Source organism: Catharus ustulatus, chromosome 8 (assembly GCF_009819885.2).
Source record: "Catharus ustulatus isolate bCatUst1 chromosome 8, bCatUst1.pri.v2, whole genome shotgun sequence".
Lineage (NCBI taxonomy): Eukaryota > Metazoa > Chordata > Aves > Passeriformes > Turdidae > Catharus > Catharus ustulatus.
Window position 1 is genome coordinate 34,383,620 of NC_046228.1, and position 25,588 is coordinate 34,409,207.

The 25,588-nt window shown below is 47.0% G+C and overlaps 1 protein-coding gene across 3 annotated transcripts; it reads right to left on the reverse strand.

Moving 5' to 3' along the window:
* Positions 1-295: 295 nt before the first annotated feature.
* Positions 296-23,522, reverse strand: LOC116999293 (prosaposin). Of its 3 annotated transcripts, none has more exons than XM_033065825.2 (15): positions 23,415-23,522; positions 15,020-15,153; positions 13,942-14,016; positions 13,129-13,254; positions 12,679-12,873; positions 11,787-11,930; positions 11,224-11,280; positions 10,115-10,120; positions 6,924-7,037; positions 6,057-6,152; positions 5,684-5,870; positions 5,399-5,550; positions 3,702-3,782; positions 3,069-3,176; positions 296-2,527 (listed from the first exon to the last, which is right to left on the reverse strand). In XM_033065825.2, the coding sequence occupies exons 1-15, from the start codon at positions 23,467-23,469 to the stop codon at positions 2,492-2,494; spliced, it is 1,566 nt and encodes a 521-aa protein (XP_032921716.1). In that variant the 5' UTR covers positions 23,470-23,522; the 3' UTR covers positions 296-2,491. The 3 variants fall into 3 exon arrangements, with proteins under 3 accessions (XP_032921716.1, XP_032921715.1, XP_032921717.1); XM_033065824.2 differs by having other exon boundaries at positions 10,115-10,123; XM_033065826.2 differs by lacking the exon at positions 10,115-10,120.
* Positions 23,523-25,588: the final 2,066 nt, after the last annotated feature.

Here is a 25,588-nt window from a genome sequence, read left to right on the forward strand (position 1 = left end):
ATGCCAGTCAGCAGGGAAGGGTATCAAGGAGTCCCTCTGGGGATTGCAACATGGGGCTGTTGCCTCACACCAGGCGTTGTGTTTGTCCAGGGAAGAGAGCGGCAGCAATCCCAGGCAAGCCTCTTCCACCTGCAACCCTGCTCAGCAGAACAAAGGCTTGATGGGACACGCAGCCTAATGGCAACCTGAATCCATTCAGGCCCAGATTCCCAGTAACACCTTGGGATGTGCCTGCTCCTGGCCCTGCAGCCAAGGGGAACCTCTGCCGGCGACAAAAACGAAACACGAGAACTTGTCGGTTTACAGAAGTTTTTATTGTTCATTAAGGAAGCTTTTGTGCAGAAAAAAAAAATAAAATCAAGACAATGTTCTTTAGAAAGCAACTGCACAGTGTTCCCCCCCACCCCCAGCATGACTCAAAGCAGGTCAGGTGCCACGGTCCACAGGAAGGGAGAAAACTAAAGGGACTCCCAGCAGCAGCACAGGACTTCCCCTGGTTCACCTTGCACAGCAGGTTGCCAGCATGAATCCTACTAAAAACCCCAGGAAAATAAAACCATCCCAACCTGCCAAGTTGCCAATGCAGCCCCACCTCCCCCCAGCCAAGTTTAAAACACCCAATGCCACCCTCTGTGCCGTGGTGTAACAGAACCCATCCCTCCAGGGCAGCGGTGCTGAAGGAACAGAGCCCCGCTCCTATCTGCTCCATCTACCCCAGCTGGGAAACACCACCAGAGCCACTGCACAAGCCTGCCAGGACAGAGAACTGAGGGTATTTTATGGCTTTAGGGGAAATTTTCCTGGTTTTTCCCCACCTTGTTTAAAGCCATGAGCGCTTTACCAGTCAGGAAACAGGGGAGAACCACCTCTGTTGCCATCTCTCAGCACTGCCCAGGCTTTTAGTATCAACTAAAAACCTGCAGTCCAGTGGTTTTCCAATGAAAAATACTCTGCTTGCTGCCACAGCACTGCTACTGGAGCTCCTGCACGCCCCACACACCACAGGAACAGCAGGAGTTACCAGCATCTTTCTGAACAGGACTGGAATTTTCAAAGCTCCACATCTGCCACAAAGGTCTCCTCAAAGCTACTTTGGTGCCTCTGCTGTGGGGATTAACTTGATCTGAAGTGCACACCCAATGCAATACAGGCAGGATTCTCACTCCCAAGGACCCTTCACATCAAGGGCCTGCCATGTTCCCAGGGTAGCAGCCTGCCTTGAAGGCTTTTTTTGGGGGGATTTCAAGCCATTTAAGTGGAATTTCAGAGAGGTGTGAAAGTGTGCCAGCAGAGCCTCAAATACCTACACTTTAGTGCTCCTACCACCTGCCATCTCTGCTTGCTGTATTTCCCAACAGAAATGGGAACTCTGGATAACAATCCATACCTCCAATTACTCAGCAGGGTGTCAGTGAGAGTGGGTGGGCAGCAGTGGGAGGTGCCCCCAAGGCCTCACAGCACCTCTCAAGTTTTAGATGACTGAAATATGCTGTGAGAGAAACAGCAGAGCAGGGAACAAACAGGTTACAATAAAACCCCGCTTTTCCACAAACTCCCCTGAACTCCCTTTGACATATTCCCAGCTCCTGCTGACTTGATCCTCCTCCATCTTCCAGTGACAGCTCACGCTACCTCCTCAGCATCCAGCCTGTGGGAAGCTGCAAGACCAAGCAGAATTGAGCAACTAGGATAAGAAAAAAAGAGGGAGTCATTCATTTCTCAGGTAAGCCAGCATGCTTCAGGAGACTGACATCCCACTGGCCTGGGCTTGGCAGCAGAACAGCCGTGCTGAGACAGAGTCCAAGGAAGTCAGAAAGATGTGATGGAAGGCTGAGGGAGGGGTTTCCTTTGCTATAACAACACCATGAGCCACAAGCCTGGTCACTCAAATGCAAATGGCTGATCACTCAGATGCATCTTTTGAAGTTAGCTGGGCACACAAAGCCCCCTCCTCTGCATCTGCAGAGCTTTGAAAATTCCAGCCAAAAGGATTTCCAGATTCAACGTTATCCCTTAGAGTTCCCATACATAGAAAAGAAACGTTCCAGCCAGATGTTAAAAATGCAAAGCATGTAAAATCTTCCCAATGCTGCCTACAGAAAGACATTTGAAAGTTTAGTTGCTATCTTGCTCTCTCGTTTTAAATTAAAAGATAAGAGCCTTGTCTCATTTCACCATCTCTGTCATTCTTCCCAGCACATAAAAAAAACCACTTCAGCTACCAATTTAAAAAAAAAAATCTACAACACACTGACTATTTTTAGGAGCATAATGGGTTAAACTGTACAATCAGAAATATCTTTGTTAAGTCGACAATGAAAATCTGATCCTTCAACAGCAGCACTGCTACAGAAGAGTTACAACAAAGGAACTTGAAGGTCAAATTGTTAATGAGGCAGAGAGGAGGGACAGGTGAGATACAGCTCTCCGCCAACCTCGGCCCACATTTCCTAAGAGCCATGGCAAACTTTCAGAACTGGAAATTCTTCTTCTAGTTCCACACATGACGTTTGCAGTGATCAACAGCCTAAAGGGGAAGAAATAGCTGATATTAGTGGAAAAAAGCCAGTTTGCAAACAAGCAGTTCAACACCTTATCCCGAGCCAAGATCTTGGGAGCAAATCTGCTTTTCTTAAATAAGTGATTTCAAAGAGGACTAGAATAAATAACATCCTGAACCCCACCAGCCAGGAGCTTTAGCAAAGAAGGCTGATGACCCCTAGCCATTAAGGCCTGGCAGAAGAGGCAACACTGGAAGCCAATTTTTAGAGCCTGCTGAGAGATTGTGACATGGTCTGTTGGCTGCAGGAACACTGACTAAATATAAAGTTGACACTGTTCCTTACTATAGATTCTGAAATACTAGCGGACAGGTGTGGAACACGAGAAGGAGAGGGAAATCAGCTTTGAGAAAGCTAAGAGCTATGAAACACCCTCTAATCAAGCTGGTACCCTTTTGATTTTTTTGAACTGGAATTAATTCAGTTCAAAGTGCAGCAAAAACCAAAAATAGCTCAGAAGGAGCTGTCAAAAACAGGAAACTGGAGGCAGAACGCTGCATTACGTACATTGCACTGGGCAGCAGTGTCCATGTTCTTACACCAGTAGCCAGGACCCCAGACACAGGCATCATTCCCCAGGAGAGGCTCTTTGGTTGACTCACACACTCCAAGTTTCTGGGAAAAGAGCAGCAGCACAGTCAGCACCTTTCTAAGCACAGCAAGAGGCCTCAAGCCCAGCCTGATGTCTGAGCTTCCACCTGAGTGAGTGAGGAGGCTGCGCTGAGGCAGCTGCAGGAGCTCTCATGAGGTCACAGCTGCAGCTGAAGCAGCAGCCACGTAACCTGACCCAGGGTAGAGTTAAGTTACTGGAACTCCTTCGTATCAAGTTCTGAAAAAAACAGATCTTCTAGAGAGGGACCTTTCTCAAGAAATGTCACTGTACCTCCCACCACATTCAGGGCACATCACACCCTGTCACTGCACCTCAGCAGTGGGTAACCCCTGGCAGCTCTCTCCTTGTGTTCGGCTGGCAGTCAGACAGCTGTTTATTCAGGAAGCCCCAGGCCTTGCACCAGGGGCTTGCTCCAAGCATTCAGCATGCTGATTTTGATTCCAGCAGAGTTTCTGCACACTGGGCACTGAAAAGCACCCAGGACTGTATCAGAGCCTGCACTCAATAAAACCAAATGCAATACTCACAGTGCAAACAAAAGTGGGATCCATCACCTCTGCCAAGAGTTGCACAACCACGGGTTCATACTGTTCCACAAACTGCACACACTGTAACAAAACACAGGGTGGGAGAGATTCTCCTGCTATGGCCTCTGAAAGCAGAGGAACATGTGGTCTGCAGCAGTGATACACCAAACACCCCAACAACACACCCCACAAAGATCAAGCAGAGGCTTGATGGCAAAGGAGTCAGGCACTAATCACACGACTGCATCATTGCTTCTGCTGGCTCATACCTGCCTGCAGCTCTCTGTAGACAAACTACGAGGAGATAAGGGGTCACAAGGAAAGAACCAAACAGGACAGGCTTTGGGAAGAAAAGAACCAAGCAGAAGAAGCTTTGACTCCAAAGCTTCCTCTCTGATCGTGGAGATCACGCCTGTCTCAAGAGGAAAGCACACGGAATCAGCTGGAGACAAACATCCTGAGCAGGGCAGCAGCAAGGACTCCACTCCTAAGCACTTGAACTCAAGTTACTCCCTCAGAAAAGGCAGCAGCAGGAGCACCTCCTGCCAGAACAGCCTCTCTCCCTCTAGTGGAGAGGCTGGCTCCAGAGCAGAAGAGGATGCTGCTGCACTCAGCAGAGAATGCTGAGCACCAATTAATAAACCAACCACAGCTATTAAACAGCCTCACAGCAGGAAGAGCTGTTCCACAGCTGCTTTAAGCCTCTATTTTCTAACCCCAGCAAACTCACAAGCAGTTGCCACTTGCTGACACTCAGCAGCCACCTAATAAGATTTTCAGGTAAATCTTGACATCAGTGGTCTAACAGGTGTCCCACTGGAATTACACCAGCCTGCTTCCAGCTACTCCATTAATCCCCTGAACAGGATCAGTATTGAGGAAAAAAAAACAAACCCAAAACCTTCAACTGTTCCCACCCACTGCTCTCAGAGGATTTCCAGGCAAACCTTTCCTGACTGCAAATTAGTACAACAATCCAGCCAGTCAATTCAGGCCCTTAAACGCAGACATCTATTCAAGGGACTGCCAACTCCCAAGGATGGGAACTGAGCAAACCTAATCCCCCTGCACCCCAAACTCCTCCCAGCCTTTAGCAGAGAAGGCTTTTACAAAAACCAGCAACAGAAGCTGCTGCAGGGGGGTTGGAATAAGACTGTCTTTAAGATTCCTTCCAATCCAAACTATTTCAGGATTCTGTGTTTCATCCTTCTGTTCACCTCCATCTGCCTTGCCCTGACTGGAAGGCAGATTGTCACACAGAACGGTCATTTAACTGCCTCAGATCAAGCCTTTTCCCCCTTTTTTTCTTGCTGCTCTAATGCAGATTTAGACACATAGATACTGCTACCTTTGGTGCTAATTAGTAAAGGGAAAAACCTGTGGAGGATCAGGTTGCTGGACACAAGCTAGTCCCAGCTGCACCTGTGGACAGTTTGTCTCCAGCCAGAGACAAGGCATCTGGCCAAACACAGAGACCTCTCTGTTAGGAGTACCTGGACATGTATAGCAGAAGTAGAGACACTTGAGAGATGGACCTAAAATTAGCATATAGACATAATATCAGATGAAACATCCAGAAAATGAGGTTAACATAGCTGTCACTGTTAGGACCTATGTAAACCCAACAAATCAACAGGGACAGCTCCCAACCACCAAGACCACGGCTTTTTACTCTGCCTCCTGCACAAACACCTTACCTGTTCACTGACAGACTCTGGCAGGAAGTGGCAGACTTTTTCCAGTAAAGCTTCAATTTCAGCTGTCGTGGCATTCTTCTCTAGCTCTTTGTCTGCATAAGCCACCACCATCTTGCAGACATCACAGAAGCCACCTGCAGGTTTCACTACAACTGAGAAGGAAAATAAAAAAAACAAAACAAACATCAGCACTTGGGTAGTTCCTCCACAAAGAGAGGAAAGGCAGCAGTATCAGTAGTGATCTCATCATAGAGCCAGCTCATGTTGAACACTCATCACACCCACCTGGCTGCTGGGGGAGCTTGCTGGCTGCACAGCATTTCAGCATGGCACACACAGCTTCAGGACTTGTTGACTCCAAGAGCATGTCAATCACAGCCTGGCCATAGACCTCGATGAAGTCCTTGCACTGGTCCTTGACGCTGGCCGGGAACAGGCGGCAGACCACCTCCATCTCGTGCACAATCTCCTCCTGAAGCACAGGGGAGCAGCAGAAAATGAGGCAGAGAACTGTCACTCACTTCATAAGCATATTTTTCCTGTCCCAGCCAGGACAGAAATGCTGCTGTAGTGAAAACAGGCAATAAAACTGGTTTTCCTTCCCCCTTCAGTCTCGGCCAAAACACAGGAAAGCCTACAATGCCCACCCCTCACACACCTCTGTCTTGTTGCTCTCCAAGAGGCCAGTCACTTCTTTCACCATGGTCTCACAGATTTCACACAAGGAAAAAGTCTTCTCTTGGACTGAGGCTTTCTGAGTACACAGAAGAAACACAAGCACAATAAATCAGTATTGGAGCACATCTGACAGGGACAATTCATAACAGCACTTATCCAGCTGCTCAGTTTGGGCTGTGTGCAAAAGGTCACACAGAACCCAAAACCAACCTCAAAGGTCTCAGTAAAAAGTCTGTCTTAACGAACATGCATTTTGTATGACTAATTTTAAGACTACAACCCCCAGGCTATATGAGGAGTTGAATTTAGCAGACACATAGAAATAAGCAATCCCACAGAGACAGAAGTCAAGGGAAATTTATAGTGGTTTTCAAAATACATTAACGGAGGACAACATTTCCTAGAATTGAGAGCACCCTCTTGATTGCAAAAACAACCTTTGCATAGGGCAAGGTGCTTCTTCAAACTCAGAGCTTCAGCATTCTCTGATCCCTCATCTGCACATGCAGAGTGCTGCACCATTTTTAAAAGGGATCAAAGTATTACTCCAAACAAAAACCAAAACTCAAACTGAGAATTCGCATTTAAGGCGTCATTCAGAACTGCTAGAACAAGAGTTCCCCTTTCAATCCTGAAGCATTACCTTGTAGCTCTGGTTGAGTGTAGACTCTGCTGTTTGAACAAATCAAACAGCTTTCCTACTTCACAGCATCAGAAACAAGAAAGGGCCAGGAATTTATATGCCGGGAGACTTGGATTATTCTGTGCAGGAAAGCTCATCTTTTTCACCTTTTAATTTGTTACACTAAACCACAGAGGAAAGCAAAGTACAAAAAGCCCATCTTACCTCCACAATTTCCATTTTCACCTCATGAACCACCTGAGCTGGCACAAGAGGCTGAAGGGGAACAGACTTGACAGAAGAACAGAACCCAACCATGGCACAAATGTCCTTTGGTTGCTGGAAAGAGATAAAACAATTTTTTAAAGTCTTGAAGGCTCTGCCCTTTCTACAGAGCCTGTGAGCAGGCACAGAGAGCAAAATTTTTAAAGGTTCCAATACAAAGTTTCATGACTACTTCTACTTCACGTATTGCCAAAGCATTTGGTAAGGTTATAGGCAGGACAGCTACTGGATGGAATTTAGCAGTTCCTGTTAAAGAGGAAGAGGTTAAAAACCCCATTTAACAACCATGTCCCACATGCCACACTCTGCAAGCCCTTCAAAAGGAGCTGACTTGAGAACTACCAACACCAAAACAAGCCACCAGCAGCATCACACCAGAGCTGCATCCACAAAGCTGCTCCCCAGCTTTAAGGGATCACAGGAGAGGCCAATTATCCTGACTTCAGAGTTCACCCAAAAGCTGAAAGTGCCTAGAAGAAAGAACCTCTTTCCTCATCCACAAACTACCTTCTTTAAGGCTGCCAGAAACATCACGTTCTGCAAACAGAAACAGTTTCTCTCATTACTGAACACAGCCTACAAGAAACAAAAGTTGAGCTTGTTAAAACCCAAGCCTAACCATTTGTACTGCAACAAGGGAACTTGCAGTGTTCTCACAGTAAGAGAAAACAGCAAACAGAAACCAAGTCTGTAAAAAGGCTTTCTTTCTCAAAGAAATACACTCTTCATGCATTTCTTTTTTGAAACATATATTACAGTAGTTTCACGAATACAAGCCGCACGGATTATAAGCCGCACCCCCGGTGCCTCGACAATGTTGCTGTCTTTGTCAATAGATAAGCCGCACCCCGAATATTAGCCGCACTTTCGTTCGTCGCGAGAATCCGTGCGCAGCTTTCACAAATTGGCCAATTAGTAACAGGATCGCGGCATAGCGGGGTTTACTGGCTCGGGGCGGGGCCAGGCAGGCTCGGCCCGCTCATGGTTGCCGACGGGGCCGGGTGGCCCAGCTCAGCGCCACGGCTCGGCGGGGCTGGCCGGGTGGTGCTGCCGCCGCCGCCGGGCTCGCTGGCCCCCCTCTCCCGTCAGCACCGCCCCGCTGCCGCGTTCGCTCGCCCGGCTGGCAGGGCTGCCGCCGCCGGGCTCGCCGCCTGCCCCGCTGCCGCTTTCGCTCGCCCCGCGCCGCGCGCCGCGCCCGCCCCGCGAGCGCCCGCCCCGCTTTCGCGAGCGCCGCTTGCTTTCGCCGAGCGCCGCTTTCGCGAGCGCCGCTTGCTTTCGCCGAGCGCCGCTTTCGCGAGCGCCGCTTGCTTTCGCCGAGCGCCGCTTTCGCGAGCGCCGCTTGCTTTCGCCGAGCGCCGCTTTCGCGAGCGCCGCTTGCTTTCGCCGAGCGCCGCTTTCGCGAGCGCCGCTTGCTTTCGCCGAGCGCCGCTTTCGCGAGCGCCGCTTGCTTTCGCCGAGCGCCGCTTGCTTTCGCCGAGCGCCGCTTTCGCGAGCGCCGCTTGCTTTCGCCGAGCGCCGCTTGCTTTCGCCGAGCGCCGCTTTCGCGAGCGCCGCTTGCTTTCGCCGAGCGCCGCTTGCTTTCGCCGAGCGCCGCTTTCGCGAGCGCCGCTTGCTTTCGCCGAGCGCCGCTTTCGCGAGCGCCGCTTGCTTTCGCCGAGCGCCGCTTGCTTTCGCCGAGCGCCGCTTGCTTTCGCTCGCCGAGCGCCGCTTTCGCTCGCCCCGCCGGCAGGGCTGCCGCCGCCGCCACCTGGCTCGCCGGCCGCCCCCTCCCGTCTGCACCGCCGCCGCGTTTCCTCGCCCTGGCCGGCACTGCAGGCCCCCGCACCGCCGGGCTCCCCCACGCTGCTGGCCCCGATTCTGCTGGGCTTCCCCCGCTGCCAGGCAGCCCCACCCGCCGGCCTTCCTGCTTCTGCCATGCTCCCCTGCACTGCTAGCCCCAGTTCTCCCCGGCTCCCCCGCCATGCTGGCTCAGGCTCTGCCGCCCTCCCTGCCCCGCCCTGCTGGCTCAGGCTCTGCCGCCCGCCCCCCACACTGCTGGCCCCGCCTCTGCCAGGCTTTCCCACCTCTGCCGGGGCCGGCCGGGCTCCAGCTTGGCTTGGGGCTGCCGCGGGCTCTCACTTCCGTGTTGGCAGCTTTTAGAATTTTGTTAATAGATTAGCCGCCCCGGAATATTAGCCGCACTTCCGGGTTTCCACCAAAATTTTGGTCAAATTGGTGCGGCTTGTATTCGTGAAATTACTGTACTAAATGCACAAAGAAATGCCAGACACGAGGCAAATTGCTCTAAGGAGGATACCCAAAGTGAGAAAGGCCATACAGAGTGAGACACAGAACTTGAATTTACCCACCTAAAGTCTACTTAAGTTAGAAAAAGACACCCTTGGTCCTGTAGGTAATTAGAAGGTGACATCTCACCCTGCTGCAAGCTTCCTACAGCTTATCCCAGAGTTAATACTAATACATCATGCCACAATCTCATGCACAGGCAAAAGCAGCACCTCAGAGACACTGTGCTGCTTCAGACTACTCCAGGCAGCACCTTTAAGTCAAGCCCTTTGGTTCATGCATTGTAAGAAGCAGTTCCAGATATTAATGTTACAGCTAACACCCACATACACACACGTTCCCTTCACAGAGAGGTGACAGACACAAGGTCCCACAGGACGGGTTAAATTAAAAGCCCAAATTGCTCTTGGAAGCCTCCATCTTTTCAGTTCGTGTACTTCAAACATCCACACCATTGTCCTAGATTTAAAAGTTAGCCAAGGAAACACTTGGGGACAGCTTTGCTCAAGCCCTTTTGAGCCCAGACTTTAAACCAGCAGCTGTCAGGAGCCACTGGCATGCTTTTTGCACATCTATCCTTCTCTTCTATAAGAGGGAGGATATTTTCTGCTCTCTTGGCCAAAGCATAATCAAGTTGAAATCTCAGTAGCACAAAGGACTGATGCACTGGAGGAAGCCTGTAGTCTCTCTCTGTTTTAATCACATAAATATCCCTTGTATCTGTCAGCACTGAGTACAATCACACCAAGTGTACAGCTAAGAGAGCAAGAAGTGAACTACAAGCCCTTTAAAAGCAAAGGGTGAACTACAAGCAGGCTATCACCACAGGCAAGTTGCTCACCTACCTGATCCTTCTGTTGACAGGGGAGATTGGAGACAGAGCAAGAAAGGAGAAATTGAAGATAACAGTTAAGAGAAAAAACACATCAAGCACTTGGAACTGCATATATTCTTTCCACAAAGATAATGGAATATGACACAGTCCCCACCCCAAAGATCCTCAGCCACAGCAACTCACATTTAATTGCACAGTGCTAGCCAGCATTACTCATCTGCAGTTATTAGGGCATCCTGGGCAAGGCCACCTCCAGAGAGTCTGGACAACACTCAGATGCACACACAGTGTAGTCATATTCCAATTTCAGGTATTAACAACACACTGCATTGCAATGCTTAGAATGAGAAACTAAGTGCTGCTGGAATAAACACTGACTTCCCCCCAAATGTTTAAGAAACAGGATGAGTTTCTAAGTAGCCTTTAGCAACTGGAAGCAAAAAAAAAAGGTCACTATGTTGTCAAATTCAGTTGGTTCAAGTTAACAAATTATAGGTGAACATGTGGATATGTCACCTATGGCATCTCGGACTGCACTAAGGAAAGGCTGAGCCATTTTTTTAAAGGCCCTCAGCTCAGGATAAAGAGGTGCTATGTATGAGGTAAATGTATGCTGCTGCAGAAGGTACCACTCACTTTCCATGGCTCCTGTCAACAGCCCACAGAGCAGGAACCCTGAGACAGCAATTCCAGAAGGATGAGTAGCCTTGCTTCCAGGAGACACCTTATCTCTCACACATAAACTAATTTTGCAGTATTGCAACAAAGCCAACTTTAATATCCTTAACACAGTATTGGGGGAGTTGCGTAAGCACAGGACTGAGATAAAAGAATATAAAGGAACATGTGTAATGTATCTTCATATTTCAAAGGATTACATTGCCTCTTACACTGCAGAAGTGGTTATAAAATGGAAAGAAACATGCTAAAGAAAGCATCCTGAAACCAAAATTACTATTCAAGCAAACACCAAGTTCAAAGCATTAACACCAAGACTTACAGAGCAAGGGTTCTCCCCAGAGTTTTACTGGGGTGCATGTGTTTCCTGTTTCCAAATAAGTTAGCTACACAAGCCAGAAAAATGAACTGAGAGCCAATACTGCACTCTGCTGATCTTACCATGTGCATCATCATCTGGATGGCCAAGTCAGAGTACTCAGAGATGTAGGTCTTGCACTGCAGAAAGTGGGAAAAGAAAGTCCCCTGAGTATCAAACCACTCACACTGTAGAGTTAATCTAGAATTTTCTAATGCATCTCAAGGTATTAATTTATCTGCTCTACTGCATAACAGCAAGTCTTTCAGAGCTTGGCCCAAATACAAGATGGCATTTCAGGTTACAAAACTGCTGCACAGATAACTGCTTAACCTTTTCTCTTCCTCTCAGAGCAAAAAGCAACCACATCACCCACCCAGACCATTTTTGTGAAAAAAGCCTTTAAGGGCTAGAAGCAATCTGGAGTCTTTCTCCTCCTCCCCAGTCCCATACATCTCACTGACCATGAAGTTTACTTTCCTGACCATGAAGTTTACAGTTTCAGTGTTGTTATTATTATACACATGCATCATAGTCTCCTTGGTGGTATTAAATAGAGAATATGATCAGCGGATTAAGGCACAGAGCAAACTATTTCATGTTTGCTTACAGGAACAGAATTTTTCCATAAAAAAGGATAGTTTACCATATCAGACACCCCAGGTCCCAAACGATCACATTCCTCCTTGGCATGAGCAACCAAAGACTTCACAAAAGAGGAGTTTGTCTTCACAGCTTCCTGAACATCAGTGACCAGCTGAATGCAATCTTGGCACACATCCCCACTGGCCTGGACAAAGAGTGAGAGGAAACTGAAGCTGACACAACTTCACATGACATGTTTTAGAAGATCCTGTCACTACCAAGTTTTACAAGCTATTCTGAGCTATGTACAGACCTTAATAAAGAAAAAAATTAATAAAAACTCTAGAGAATACTTTGAAGCCTGAGCTGGTAGGGAAAGGAGCTACTGCTGGTGTGTGCACCAGCCACTAGATGGAGATTAGGCACCTACTTGGCTCCAAAGCCGAGATAATAGTTAAGATACCCAATCTTCAAATCTCTTGGTTTTGTTACAGACCACAGTGGGGAGGTTTCTAAATGTGGCACAGATCTTACCTGCTCTACCCACAATTTGTTCTCAACCCACTCACTGCTCAACTCCCACACTCTGGCTTGCTGTCAACACAGCCTCTGCAACTAAGTTCATTGCCTCATCTCTTCCCCTTTTGTCAACTATTTGTTCTTTTCCAATCCACTCTGTCACCCCTACATTCAGAGACAAATGCATCCCCTGAGGGGGCACAGCTAGCAGGTTGCTCAAAATATGGGAAGAGCTGTTCTTCCTTTGAACCCTGGTGCCAGTCTTTCTCTCAGAAGAAGTTGTTTCCAGCAAGACCTGCTTGATTACCACAATCCTGGATGGCAACACCACAGCACAATTTTTTTGTGGAGTTTTTTTGTGCTCTTTACAGACTGTAGAACTAAATCCAAGATTATACATATGGTCCATGCTAGAACAGCCCTGGCACCCTTACCTTAGGCTTCTGCTTAGGCTTGTCCTGAGGGTAAAGGAGGAGAGGCACATTAGCCATGAATGGGGATGCCAGCTCAGAGAAATCCAGTTCTGGGATCTTGTTGGTCTGGAGCTGTTTCTGGAGCTTCATTGCTGCAAGGTGCTTCTGAAGGGACTGGCACAGAGCGAGGGCACTGCACACAACCTCAGGTTTATCCTGGGGGAGACAAGATGCACAAACATAAAGCTCCAAACTGATGGCATTTTTAAACTTCAGAGTAGAGAGTCATTCAGCTGAAACATGGTAAGACAAGGAAAATGTTTCATGGCAAGGAAGGAGTCTTCAAACTAACAGTACCAGTGAGCCACATAGGATTGAAGGATCATATGCAATTTTAGGTAGAACAGACATTTGGGCATCAACAGGAGCACAGCTTTTAATACCAACAGCTGAAAATCATTATCTACTTACAAGCTCTTCCTTGATCATATCCATGATAACTGGTAGGTAGGAATCCACAATTTCTTTGCACTCAGAGACAAGGCCTGGGTCAGGAAGAAACTCGCATGTCTTTTCCAAGTAAGAGCGGATCTCATCCTATGAAAGATGAGGTGAGACAGATTATATCTCTCTCAAATGCTCCTTCCATTCCCAAAATGCACAGTACAAGCCTGAAACCAGCACCTTGGACTCAGGTAGGTGCAGGTAGCAACAAGCAGAACTAGAATGAGGTTCTACACTACAGATACATCTTCCCCAGTTCTGGACCTTTGATGAGACCCTGCCACAGCACAAACATGTCACACTGCTTGTGTGGACTACACACTCCAGCCTCACCAGAACAGAACACTTACAATTAAGAGGAGAAAGTGAACTTCTGGGCTCATGGGACAGTGACTTGTTTATACAAAGTACCCACAGGGTGACAAAAGAAAAAGGGAAGTAGTGCCCACAAACCAAAGCAAAGATCACTTGGTGTAACCACCCACTCCTAGAAACTGCAGTAACCCCACCTTTTAATATTGATGCTCCACTGGCACAAGAACAACTTTATTAAGCATCTACAGTCAGTCAGGGATGTGTTAAGGCATGGGGGGGCTCTAGAATTTGCTAATTTTCAAACCAGCAGAGGCTGTTTAAAAGTCTTTTCCCATGCACTCTAGTCCCTTTCAACATCTGCTGCTTGTATTAGGAAAACAGCACAGACTACTCTTCCACCCCCTCATGACGAGATCTTGAAACCAAATAGTGCTTTGGGGTGAGGAGAAAAGGAGCTCTGCTTACCTCAGTGCCGTTATCCTTCAAAACTTTGCCAGCAACAGTCACAAGTTCCTTACACAAGTCACAGGGAATACTGCTCTGGAGAGAGAAGCACAGAGTTACTTGGAGAAAGAATTAATTGCCTGTAAGAGCAGAGTGTGAACAGCAACACATAGAACAAACATTACATCTGGAATTAAGGAAGAAACACTGGTTGAGGCCAGGGTGGGAAGAGGTATTTTTAAACAAAGACTGAGACTACTCCAAGCATGTCCAGCTCCAGTTTCATCAGCAAACTAACACTGTATGAAGAAGTTGGTATGCTACCACTTGCTCATTTCACCTCCTCCCAATCCCTTGAAATATAAAGTTGATTGCCCCAAGAAAGCCTTCCTTCCACCTTTTCCTTCAGAAAGTTCACACTTGCTAGAAATCTTTGAACATTTCAGGCTGCTTCAACCACTGTAGCTGTGCTCCGACATTCCTCCCTTCCCCTACTTCTCCCTAAAGCATCTCTGCACAAGCATAGCAAGTGTGGACTGTAAGAAAAATAGCTTTTTCTCCCCTAGAAAACTGAAAAAATACCCAAACTACAGCTAGAGTAGCAGTTTGTAAACTACAGTTACAGTAGTCTAGTAAAGCAGCCCTCACATTTAGTGCAAATGCAACCTGAAAAGCTGCACTAAATATAACATTTGTACTATTATTTATTGTTGTGCCTCCCATAATTCAGCATATGCTGCATCCTTCTGGGAATTTTAACCTTTGAGAAAGACCTAAAGAAATACACAGACTTTTCATAATAATTACTCAAGTTCAGAAAAGACTCCTGTGAATTAGGAGTCAGTAGTAACACAGAGGAACAAGTGAAATCCACTAGTTCCATTCCACACATTGCTGGGTGATTGTGCAACAGCTCACGGGAGAAGTCAGCAGACCAGTTGTGCAAGGCACAAACCTTTATCCAGCACCCAAATGAAGGCACAGCAACCTCGGCAGAGTCAGGTGCAGCACCTAACTCCAACCAGAGACTTGAGAAATCTCCCTCAGCGTGTGGAGAGCAGCAAGGTGGGCCTGGGAGCTCTCAGGGGCCAGCACTTACCACGACAGGTTTGTTCCAGACGTTCTGCTGGCAGTGTTTCACCGCCCCGCACTGCGACGCCGTGCGGATGCTCTGGCACCACACCTCCGGCCCCTTCACACACTCCTTCTGCCACAGCACAGGGCTTGCCAAAGCTGCCAGAGAGAACACCACACCGTTCATTAATGCATGTTTCAATCCAGAAATTTGTGACCAAACACAGGTTACAGAGTCAAAGAAAGACAAAAACCTGGAAAAGTTGTAAAGGTTGAACTTCCCGCATCTCAGCAGGGTCCATCCCCCCATTATCCACCTTTTATAAAAAGAAAATTTGAAACTCCCAAATACAAAACCTCACTTTGCTTGGCACACAAGAACTATAAGAAAAAATTCTCATTACAGAGATCTTCCCTACAGACAGCTGATTCTCAAAGCTACAGCCTCCCTGCTCTCCTGCCCTACTGGCACTCCAGCTCTGAACCAGCTTGGAATTGCTGCCTGCATTCCTCCTGCCACATGAAGCATCCCATTCTCACACAGCAAGGGAGAGAGAGAGAGAGGGGAGAAATCAGACAGGAGCCACAACATTGTACACATTGCATGGAAGACCTGAGAGCAGGTACAGACCAAAACACTGAGCATAAACAGAAAGCTTAAAGAATGTTCTTCAGGAATGTTCTCTCATACTTTTTAAACCCACTAAATCTATTTAGACTTCCTTTTCTTCCTCTTGGTCAGGTCTTCAGCTGTGTACAGAAAAACCTATGGCAGTGAAAAATGTACCAGTCCTTTTTTGGACATTCCCATCCCATGTGGCACTATGAAGTTTTCAAGTAAGATACAGAAATGTAAAGCACTATTACAAGTGATTCAAATTCATGTTTTTGCTGACATTCCAAGCTGCTTTTTTTTAACTGTGCTGTCTGAACCTGATGCCCAACATCTCCCAGGTTCTAAAACCAGCTCTATTTCTTCAGGAGATGCCCTACATTGCACCAACCAAACAAGAAACAGCTCCTAAAATCCTACAGCAAGCCCACTCCAAAAAATCCACCACGGTCTAATCCTACAAGGCACAGCTGCCAAAGTTTACAAAAATTAAAAAAAAAAAGAGAAAACATAAACCCAACTGTTCAAACCTATTAGCTGTACAGGTGTTCTCTTGACATCAATGCAGTTTGCACATCACAAAACCCTGTAAAATTACACTGTCAACCACCAGGCAGGAGTTCAGCTATTTCATTCCTAGCTTCCAGTAAGGTTACAGCAGATGAACAATCACTTTCCCATTTCCCATGCCTTGTTCTAGGCAATTAGAGGATCGATTTGAACCTCAATTACCAGTGCACCTACAAGCTACATGGCCACCACTCATCAAACAGCCAGATAAAAACACTGCTTTATAGGTGGCACTCTGCAGCCTTCTCAGCTGTTGATTTATAAAGCCTGTTTACACTGGATTTCAGAGGAATGACCCATTTATTTTAAGAAAAACGTGTTTAGCACACCTAATTTTCACACAAGAGCTTGAAGCTTGTCACCCTCTGTCCCAGTAAAAAGCCTTCATTGCATATTATCCTTGAGCAGGACAGCACACTGGTAGTGCCTGGGAGACTGCAGAAGACTTCAAAGCTTCTAATAATGTATGGTTAGCAAAATATTTACAGCCTATTCTAAACTCCAGCATTATTGATCTGGAAGCCCCAAGAACAGTTAATTTTCAAAGTCAGACTGGCCAGCCAGAGAGCTGTCAGCTCTGGCAGGGTGACAATAAACAAGAATACACTTGGTTGAGGGAGTTATTCTTCCCCTTCAGACACTGGCATTGAACAGTGGTAGGAAGGCTCTGGAAGGCAGAGTCAAGCTCTGAATGAAGTCAGTCAAGACTTGGACTTGAAACAGTGGAATGAAGGATTCCCAAATATTTACAAGTACAGTTTTTAACCTATGCCTTTATCAAAAGACAATTACTCCTCCTACATTGAAACTTACTGTAAACCACAAAACTGAACTATACAACTCCAATAATAGTTATTCCAAGCAGTCTCTCAAACTCTTGATTTAGGAGAGTGTTTTACAGCCAAATGGAGGCATTCATGTTGTAACTTGCATTGGGTTGATCAGGTTCTTTGTGAGCTTTCAGGTTTTGTTTGACTTTTACTTTTAAGGTCCTCTCAACCAAATGACTTTTCAGATCTGTACCAGCTTCAGCACAATGTCTTGTTCCTTCTTCCTCACAGCCTTAACAATAGATCATTATTGAGTGTATGACAAAAAAAACTATGCTTCAGATTTCTTTTTACTTATCAGCTTTGCTGGCTGTTTGTCAAGACAACTCTAAATTTTATGTTTTCAGTACAGATCTTTCCAGTCAGAAAATGACTAAGCAAATTTGTTTGTTAGGGCCACGCACGGCTGGCACATTTTAGAGCAGCTACAGAACAAAGATGACACACACAAATCATGGCTTCTTTCCTGACACCTTCCACAGTGACTTCAAACACAGTTAAATTTTTATTCCTTTGCTCTGTATTATGGGGAAATACTTTTGTTTGAAACATTATATCTGATATGAAAGGATGCACCTTCATTGCAACAATATCCATCCTCCCTTTCTGAACATCCTGGGAAAAAGAAACAAAGCTAAAAAAGCTCTGCATTAATTCAGATCCTGCATGTTCAGAAAAGAATAGCTGGAAACTCCCTACTGTTACTGCTTTTTCCCTTTTAGTTTGTTCTCCTATTTAAGTATGAAACAGAATTTTTCTCTCGTATATTAACTTACATTACAAGAAAAGCAAACATCCCAGTGAAGTGTGTTAAGACCTTGTGCTGTCTCAGAACAAAGTTTTAACTCTTCCCTCCAAATGGCCTTTGCTACAAAAGAAGCAACACCTTAACATGGTATTTAACATAGCAGCAACCCAAGAGAAAGCAAAACCCCATCAGTTACCTCACACAGCTCTCAGTGCTCCATGGAAAAACCCTAGGGAATTACTTCCTTTGCTATCTCTGGCATCTCTCTATTTTATATATTGTTCCTCACCTAAGGGTATCCAGTTTTTAATAGATTTCTCCTTTCTCTGTAGATCAGCTCTCAACAGTCACATGTCATGCCCACCAAGACCTGTCCCCTCCATTTCCTGAAGTTCTTGCAAGCCATTGTTTTTAGAGATCATACAAGTTTGTCTGTGAAGGCCAAGGTGTTTCTTTACTCATCCTCTTCACTGAACCACTTCAGATGTGGTTTCTTCAATTTAAGAAAGCACTGCCTTTGCTTTACCAACTTTATCCTAAGACACAGACACAAATTTGGGAAGTAGAGGTGATGGCTCCCTCAGAAAATATCACCTTTTCCACTTGGCTTATAGACCATGCATGTGAAAGCACAGCTCAGCTCTTCCGTCCTCTCCAAGAAACAGGAACCTAAAAGGAAGGAAGCTTATAATGTCTGGATTACCATTCTGCAAGGACAGTTACAGGAAAATTGCTAGGCAATTACCTTTCCTGGAAAACACCTTCCCTTCCCTCAAGCACTTATCTCACTCTTCTTCCACAGACAGTCAGTCTGAATTTTTTCCCCAGATTCTCAGAAAAACATCCTAAGAAATCCCCTCCAAAGTTGCACTGAAGTTACAAATGAGACTTAAAAGTGAACACCTTACATAAGAGTCAATTCTGAGGGGGCAGACAGATTCCCTGAAGAGCCAAAGAATGAACTAGGAACACAAAGAAAACAAAGAAATTCAACCTGAAGACTGCAACCTCCTCCAAACCCAACTGCTAGGAAAACCCCTGGTTACAGACAAATTAACCTGTCATTTGGGGAAAAAAAATACACAAGCAAAGTGCTGAGCTGCTGTTCAACTCCATAGATTGAAGTAAAATGTGAAGATCATTTAAGGTGCTGTCAACTCCTATGCTTTTGTGACAGTCCAACCTGCCTAAGTGCATTAACCTGTTCATCAGGAAGGATGCTACTCCCAGACTGTCCTACTTGCAATGTTTTAAAAAAAATAAATTCACTATATCCCAGAGACACCACAGACCAAGAGAATGCATCAACTTCTGCCACATGTGCTCTTACTGACTTTTCCCCTTTTTCTTTGGGACTTAGCCTGCTTAAGTTAAAGAAGCCAAGAGGGATCAACTTCTCTTCACCAAAGTTTACAAAGTGTCAAGAAGTGGAGGAGTGACCCCAATCTGAAGTTATCTGAAGGGCTCAGTACTCCACAGCCTCTCTGGCCAGTTCATGAATAAAACTTCAAAAGTTGTAACCGCATCACACACCAGTGACTCTGGCCAAAGGGCTCCAATGCCTCTGCAGTAATGAGGCAGTCAAGTGACTATAACTTCTGAGGGATTACAGGGAATTTGAAGAAAAATTGGAGGAAATGTGGCTAGCTGTCACCAGCATTCCAGTTGAAATTCTTCCTGTCCAAGACCTACAGATGAAAAACCAAGCTTGAAACATTTCTAACTAGTGTGATGGGCAAGAAATGAGTTTGGAGTTAACACCACAACCAGGCTCCTCCTCAAAGTTGGGAACCCATTCTCATTTTGGCACACTGCCTCTGCCTCAGGCACTCCCTTGCTTCCCTCACCAGAATACAAGCATGGTAAGAGAAGCAGTTTGTGTAGGTACAAGCAATCACAATAAAATTAAAGAGAGCAGAGAACTGGATGAGCTGGGACAGTAAAATCACCTCTACTGGCCCAGTAAATTATCCCAGGTAACTGCAAAGGTTGCAAAAGAATAACTTCCAAGTTGGCCAGATGATGTCAAGCAAGACCTGACTGCTGCCTGAGATTTTTTCATGGTAGAATGCAGAAGAGATAAGTGGATGGATGTTCTAGGGCACCTGGTAGTCATCAGGAATAAGTGGCCCCATATAGCATGCTAAGATATTCCCAAAAAGTTATGAGCTGCATTTTTCCCTGCAGCAGATAGATGCCTGTAGAAATACTCTAAAATGTTTGAGGCATACTTGTGGTCCATCCCCACTCTTTCTGCTTTTGTTCTGAAGGTTTTTTTGAGGGGATGCAGGGGACAGATTTCATGTGAAGCTCTGCAGAAATCCTGTATTCAACATTCCTTTTCCAGCAGACAAATACACCCAGAACAAAAAGACTGGGAAAATCTGCTATCAGGCATCTGAAACCAAACATTGCCCCATGACCAAATACAGAGAAGCACTGCCCTAAAATACATAAACACACTTTGATGCAGCCTTTTTCATTGCAACAGGAACTGATATTTCAGTAGGAGTAAATTAATTGCATTTAAAAGCTGCTCCATTAAAATAGAGTAAATCCTTTAAGAAGAAAGTCTTTGTTTTATTTCACAGAGTTCTAAGGCGTTGCCCCGACCTGCTTTGAATAATGAGATCTACACGAGATACTGAAACAAAAACCCATGGCAGGCACCAGTAACTGGCCCTGCTTCCCCCACAGACACAAAAATCAAGATGTCCCTGCATTTCATATACCAGAAAAGCCTTCCCTGAAATAGCAGAGCCTCAGCTGACATCAGGTGACACATCCAGTTTTGCTGACAAGCTGCCTGTCTCCTGCTCCGCCCTCCCTATCACCTCTGCGTTGGAGGCTCCCGGAGCAGCTCGGCACACACCGGGGGTGCACAAAGGCAGCGCTGGGCTCGGGCAGCTCTGCCAGGCGTGGCCGGCTGGCTCAGCTCCTCCAGACACAACCAAGCAGCCCGTTCTATTTATACCTGCCCGGCAAACAAGGAGGGGGTTGTGCAAGAGCAGGTTTACACAGGGCACATGACTGCTGCGCTATCAGCCTGACGCTGCCTCACAGCCACAGCTACTCCAAGAAAACACGGGTTTTATTTCTATATAACCACAGCACCATTTAGCTTGGAAAATGCCTCCAAGATCATCAAGTCCAACCTGTGACACATTTCCACCTTATCATCCAGGGCAGAGCACTGAGTGACAGGTCCTGACGTTTGTGGAACACCTGCAGGGATGGTGACTCCACCGCCTCCCTGGGCAGCCCATTCCAACACCTGACAACCCTTTCTGAGGAGGAATTTTTCCTGATTTCCAACCTGGACTTACTCTCCAGACCCTTCCCTTCCCTGGACACACTCCAGCACTTCAGTCTTCCCTGCAGTGAAGACCCAGAACCGGACACAAGATTCGAGGTGGGGCCTCAGTCACTGCCCTGGTCACAAACTCCTTCCACTCTTCTCCTAATTTAATCTGCTGCACCAGCCTGGCTTTTTTTTCCTGTTAGAAACTACATTCATAGCAAAACAAGCCTGCAAACTACAGATCAGTCCAATTATCTGCTTTATCCATATCCTCAAGAAAATTCAAGCCTGGCTAACTCAGTCTACAAATTTCCTGTCCCCAAATGTTCTGACCATTGTTTGCTAGAGGAATTACACATGAACTTACAAGGTGTTAAGTCTACTATTTTAGGGGAGGGGGGACATGAAAAAATCATATCCTCAAAAGTTTTTACTTTCCACTCCCAGATTAACTTTTAATTTAGGGAAAGGGAGGGGGGAAATGTTCAGTTAAAGAGAAACTGAGTCCTGCTCTAACAGCATGCCCAGCCTTCTCCCTCCCTGCCCGGCCTCAAAGACAAGGAATAATCAGTGTGCACCAGTAGTCCGGAGATGCCAGGACCTGTACACCCTGCTTTAAAGCCTCTGTGTCTCCCTTAAAGGGAAGATGCACAGAAGCCCTGTAAGTAGGTCAACCAAAAACCCTCACGGCCTGTAAGGCAGCCAAGTGACTCCATTAGGATCTGACAAGGGTGGCTGAATTTTCGCACAGCTAATTAGCGAGCTCAGCAGATGAGAACGGTGTTTCAGGCTGTCACAGCAAAATCTTCAGGAAAATCTGCAAGGTAGGGGAGGCAATGAGTATCCAAAACACAACCTGGGTGAAAAAAGACAGCTGTTTATTTGTGCTAAAAGAGTGACTTCCCAAGGAAAAACAGGCCTGACCAGTCTCCTGCTGCCCTCAGCTGCATACCATGCCTTTAACAGGTAGGCCAAGCCACCTCCCACTGCTGAACTGGTTTCTCATTTCAATTTCCCTAAATACACTAATGGGAAAGCTGGTGGATACTTCAAGGTGAAGCCTTTTCACTTTCAAAGAGCAAAAAACTGCAATGGTTTCAGCGATTTGGAAACAGTCCCAGGAGGAATGGTAACTGATGGCAGCTAATTCAGTGCAGAGCAGACTCAAAGGACACTGTGAAAGCACATAAACACAGAGAGTGAAAGCTGATACTTGCTTTCTTGCTTCCTGAAAAGTCTGAGGTAATCCACTAAACTATCCATATATCAGCATATTAAACATTATCAATATATCTAGGGCAACATGTCTCTGTCCTCGGTAGAGGACAGATGGTGGAACCAATGACCTTTAAGGCCCCTTCCAACCCAGGCCATTTTATGATTTAATGACACTAAAACTACAGACTCACATACAATCATGAAAAATTTCACAGGATTATTTACTATACTAAGCCAGCTGGTTACTTGTTACTCCTACAGCTTTTCAACAGCCAGATAAGCTTTTTCATTTTTTCATTGACTTTTGAAAGGTTAAACTTGTGAGGAAATAAGCTTTAATATTAAAACAGTCTATTTTAGAAGAAACTTCTCCAGGTAATTGTGCACAGCACTGTGTAAGTCCTTACATTTCGGGGTTTCTAGGTATTCCATCCCACAGCCTAAAGGTGGGAGTCAGGGCATGAATCATTTCTGTACCTGTGTCAAGCTTCTGCAATGTACAATGTAACCTCTAATCCTACAGCTAAAGGGGGACGATCATCCATCCCCCCATGGCTTTCACCTCAGCAACACCAGGTAATGAGACAGCGAGCAGCAAACCGGCGGAATTTTCCATACGGAGCAGCAGATCCTAACGCAAAAACACAACAGCGAAGGCAACCAGCCTCCCGCCATCTGCAAGAGGATTAGCAGCCATCTCTCCCTGAGGAGATAAACAGCGCTGCTGGCAGAAAATTGGTCCCTCCCGAGCGTCCCCACAAGCTGGGGGCTGAGCTGCCCGGCTCCTGTCGGACGGGGATGCACAGTGAGCACGGCTCCATCGGGAATTCTCTTCCCTGCCGGCAGCGGGAATGGCCAGACCCTCACCGGGGAGTGCCCCCCTTCTCCCTGACTTTCCCTGGCGCTATTTTTGGGCGACTCTCCCCCTCTAGCAAACACAGCCACCCTTAAAACCCCCATCCCCCCTCATCGCTGCTTCCTCTGCCTGGGATGTGGGAGCGGGTCCTGCTGCGGGAATACAAACAGCGTCAGGACCGGCCTTCGCCCCCTCCGCCCTGGGCGCTCAGCGAGCCTCTCCCCGAGCCCGCCGGGGCTAAGCTGGATGGGTAAGGGGCTCGGGAGGCGGAGGGTAGCGCTTACCGGCGGCCAGGAGTCCGAGGAGGCTGAAGAGCCCGAAGATCAGCGTCCGCGCCATCGCTTGCCCCTCCGCGCCCGTCTGCAATGCGGCGCCGCCGACACCGCCCGCTCCCGCCCTTATAAAGGGGCAGGCCGCGCACGCGCGCACCGCCCCGCCCCCCGCGCATGCGCAGTGCCGGGGCCTGAGGGGACAGGGGGGTGTGAGGGGGGCGCAAAATGGCGGCCGGGGGTTGGCCGTGGGGATCGCGGGCCGCAGCTCCCCAGACCCCTGTGCGGCCCCCCCCCCCGCCGCTGCAAACGGCAAGAAATAAAGCCTACGAGGCGATTTTTGCCTCTCTGAGGCAGTGGGAGTCCCAAAGGCAGGAATTCCCCCCCCCAGACCAGCTAGGCTGGCGGGATCTGACGGACGTACACACCAACATGGAGACGTAGTGTTGAGGGGTTGGAATGCACCTTTTCCAATGCGCTTCCCACTAGACCAGGTCGGTCAAAGCTCCCACCCGGCTTTGAACAGTTCAGGGATGGTGCCTCCATTCCCTCACAGTAATAAAAGTTTCCTCCTAATATCCGACCTAAATTACCTCTCCTTCAAATTGTACCCAATTCCCCCTTGTCTATCACTACACTTGCCAATGAAGGCTCCCCCCCCAGCTTCCCTGTGCGCTCCTTCAGACAGCGGGATGTGCTGTGAGGCCTCCGCAGAAGCAAACACTATGTTGGATATGTGTCACTTCCCGCTCACAGGCTTCCCACCTTGCTTGGGAGGCAGTGGGAATGCTGGTTTTTCCTTTCCAAGGGAAGGCTCCTCCTTGTCACAGGACAGCCAGGTATCCCTGTGGTCCAAATGAACAGCAATTAAAAGTAAATTATAAGAGCAACAGCCTGAATTCACTTACTGTGTCCCAGCCCCTTACTCCTGCTGTGCTCCTTGCGCTGATTCAGCTAACTGGAAAAACAAACTAAACCCTTTAAAAAAAAAAAAAAAAAAAAAGGCAGTATTCTCCTGACTGGACTGATAAACTGAGCAGCTCAGCCTGGGAAATTGGGCATAACACAAACTTATCCCATCCAAGGAGCTTGGCCTCTGCCAGGCTTATCTTGCCCACTTCATGGGCACCTTCCAGCTACTGCCGTCATCTAGGGGCACACACATTTTTTGCCTTGTTAGGTCCTTAGCTACATGTTCATTTTTCAAGGAACAGACTTGATAACATTTAAGGTTTGCTTGCAAGGTTAGGAGGAAGCAGATCTGTTCTGTTTCACTTTGCCAGGCTAACACTCATTTCTCCTTTTCTTATAAAGACCTTTGAAAAGCCAAGCTGAGAAGTTCCAGCTACCATGATATTCTTCACAAGCCACATCAGGAAAACTTGATGCTTACACAGGCTCTTTGCCCCTCTTCAAGTGAGCTTCATTTGGAGTCTGCTATCACCACCATCGGTGATTCTTAGGCAATTCCCAAACTGGAGCCAGGTGCACCAGCCACCCCCAATTTTCGCCAGACTAAACAAGCAACCTTTACTCTGGCTCTAAAGCCACCTTGCCTAGGCAGGGCTCAGTGTGCTGCCCTTATCTCATGAATGTACATAAAGTGTTGATGAGGCACCTCGACTTTCCAACCAGCAGCCAGCTACTAACCTAGGAAAACACACACCAGAAAAAAAAATATCTTTATGAAGAATATTTAAAAGGAGGTTAAGTAAGACTGTCTAGAACAGGAGAGCTATTTCAGCAGGCAGGGTGTTTTTCTTCCAGGAGCTGAAGGACAGGGGGAAGGAAGGAGAAGCTTGGAGCTAAGAGATTCTACCTCCAATCTGTTATCATTTCAGGCTAGCCCAGGTTCTTCTGGAGCTTTGCCAATTCCCATTGATTTTGGACCTTTTTTTTTTTTTTCTCTCTCTCAAGCACACAGCATGTAATACTTGGCAATTACAAACTGTCTCCATGACTTAGCTTTCCTGGTCTAGCCATACTCTCTACTAGTTTCCTCACTTAAAAATGGAATTAAACAAAGTAATGTAGCATCAGGAGTTCTGATGCTAACTGGACCAGCTGTCTGCTGTGGATATTTGGAAGATTGGGAAACTCCAAAGGATATCTCAACCTGTTGGGACCAGGTGCAGCTCACACAGGTGAGCCGCAGCCGCCAGCCACTGTCTGCCTACCAACTTCTGCTT

What these genes read in the sequence shown, in the direction of transcription:
- LOC116999293 (XM_033065824.2), bottom strand. Translation starts at nt 23,469, where the DNA reads ATGGCGCGGACGCTGATCTTCGGGCTCTTCAGCCTCCTCGGACTCCTG. An exon ending in ATATGATCAAGGAAGAGCTT is followed by an intron (nt 12,874 to 13,128) that starts GTAAGTAGATAA and finishes TGTCTCCCCCAG; the next exon opens with GATAAACCTGAGGTTGTGTG. An exon ending in AGCCTAAGCAGAAGCCTAAG is followed by an intron (nt 11,931 to 12,678) that starts GTAAGGGTGCCA and finishes CTCTTTGTCCAG; the next exon opens with GCCAGTGGGGATGTGTGCCA.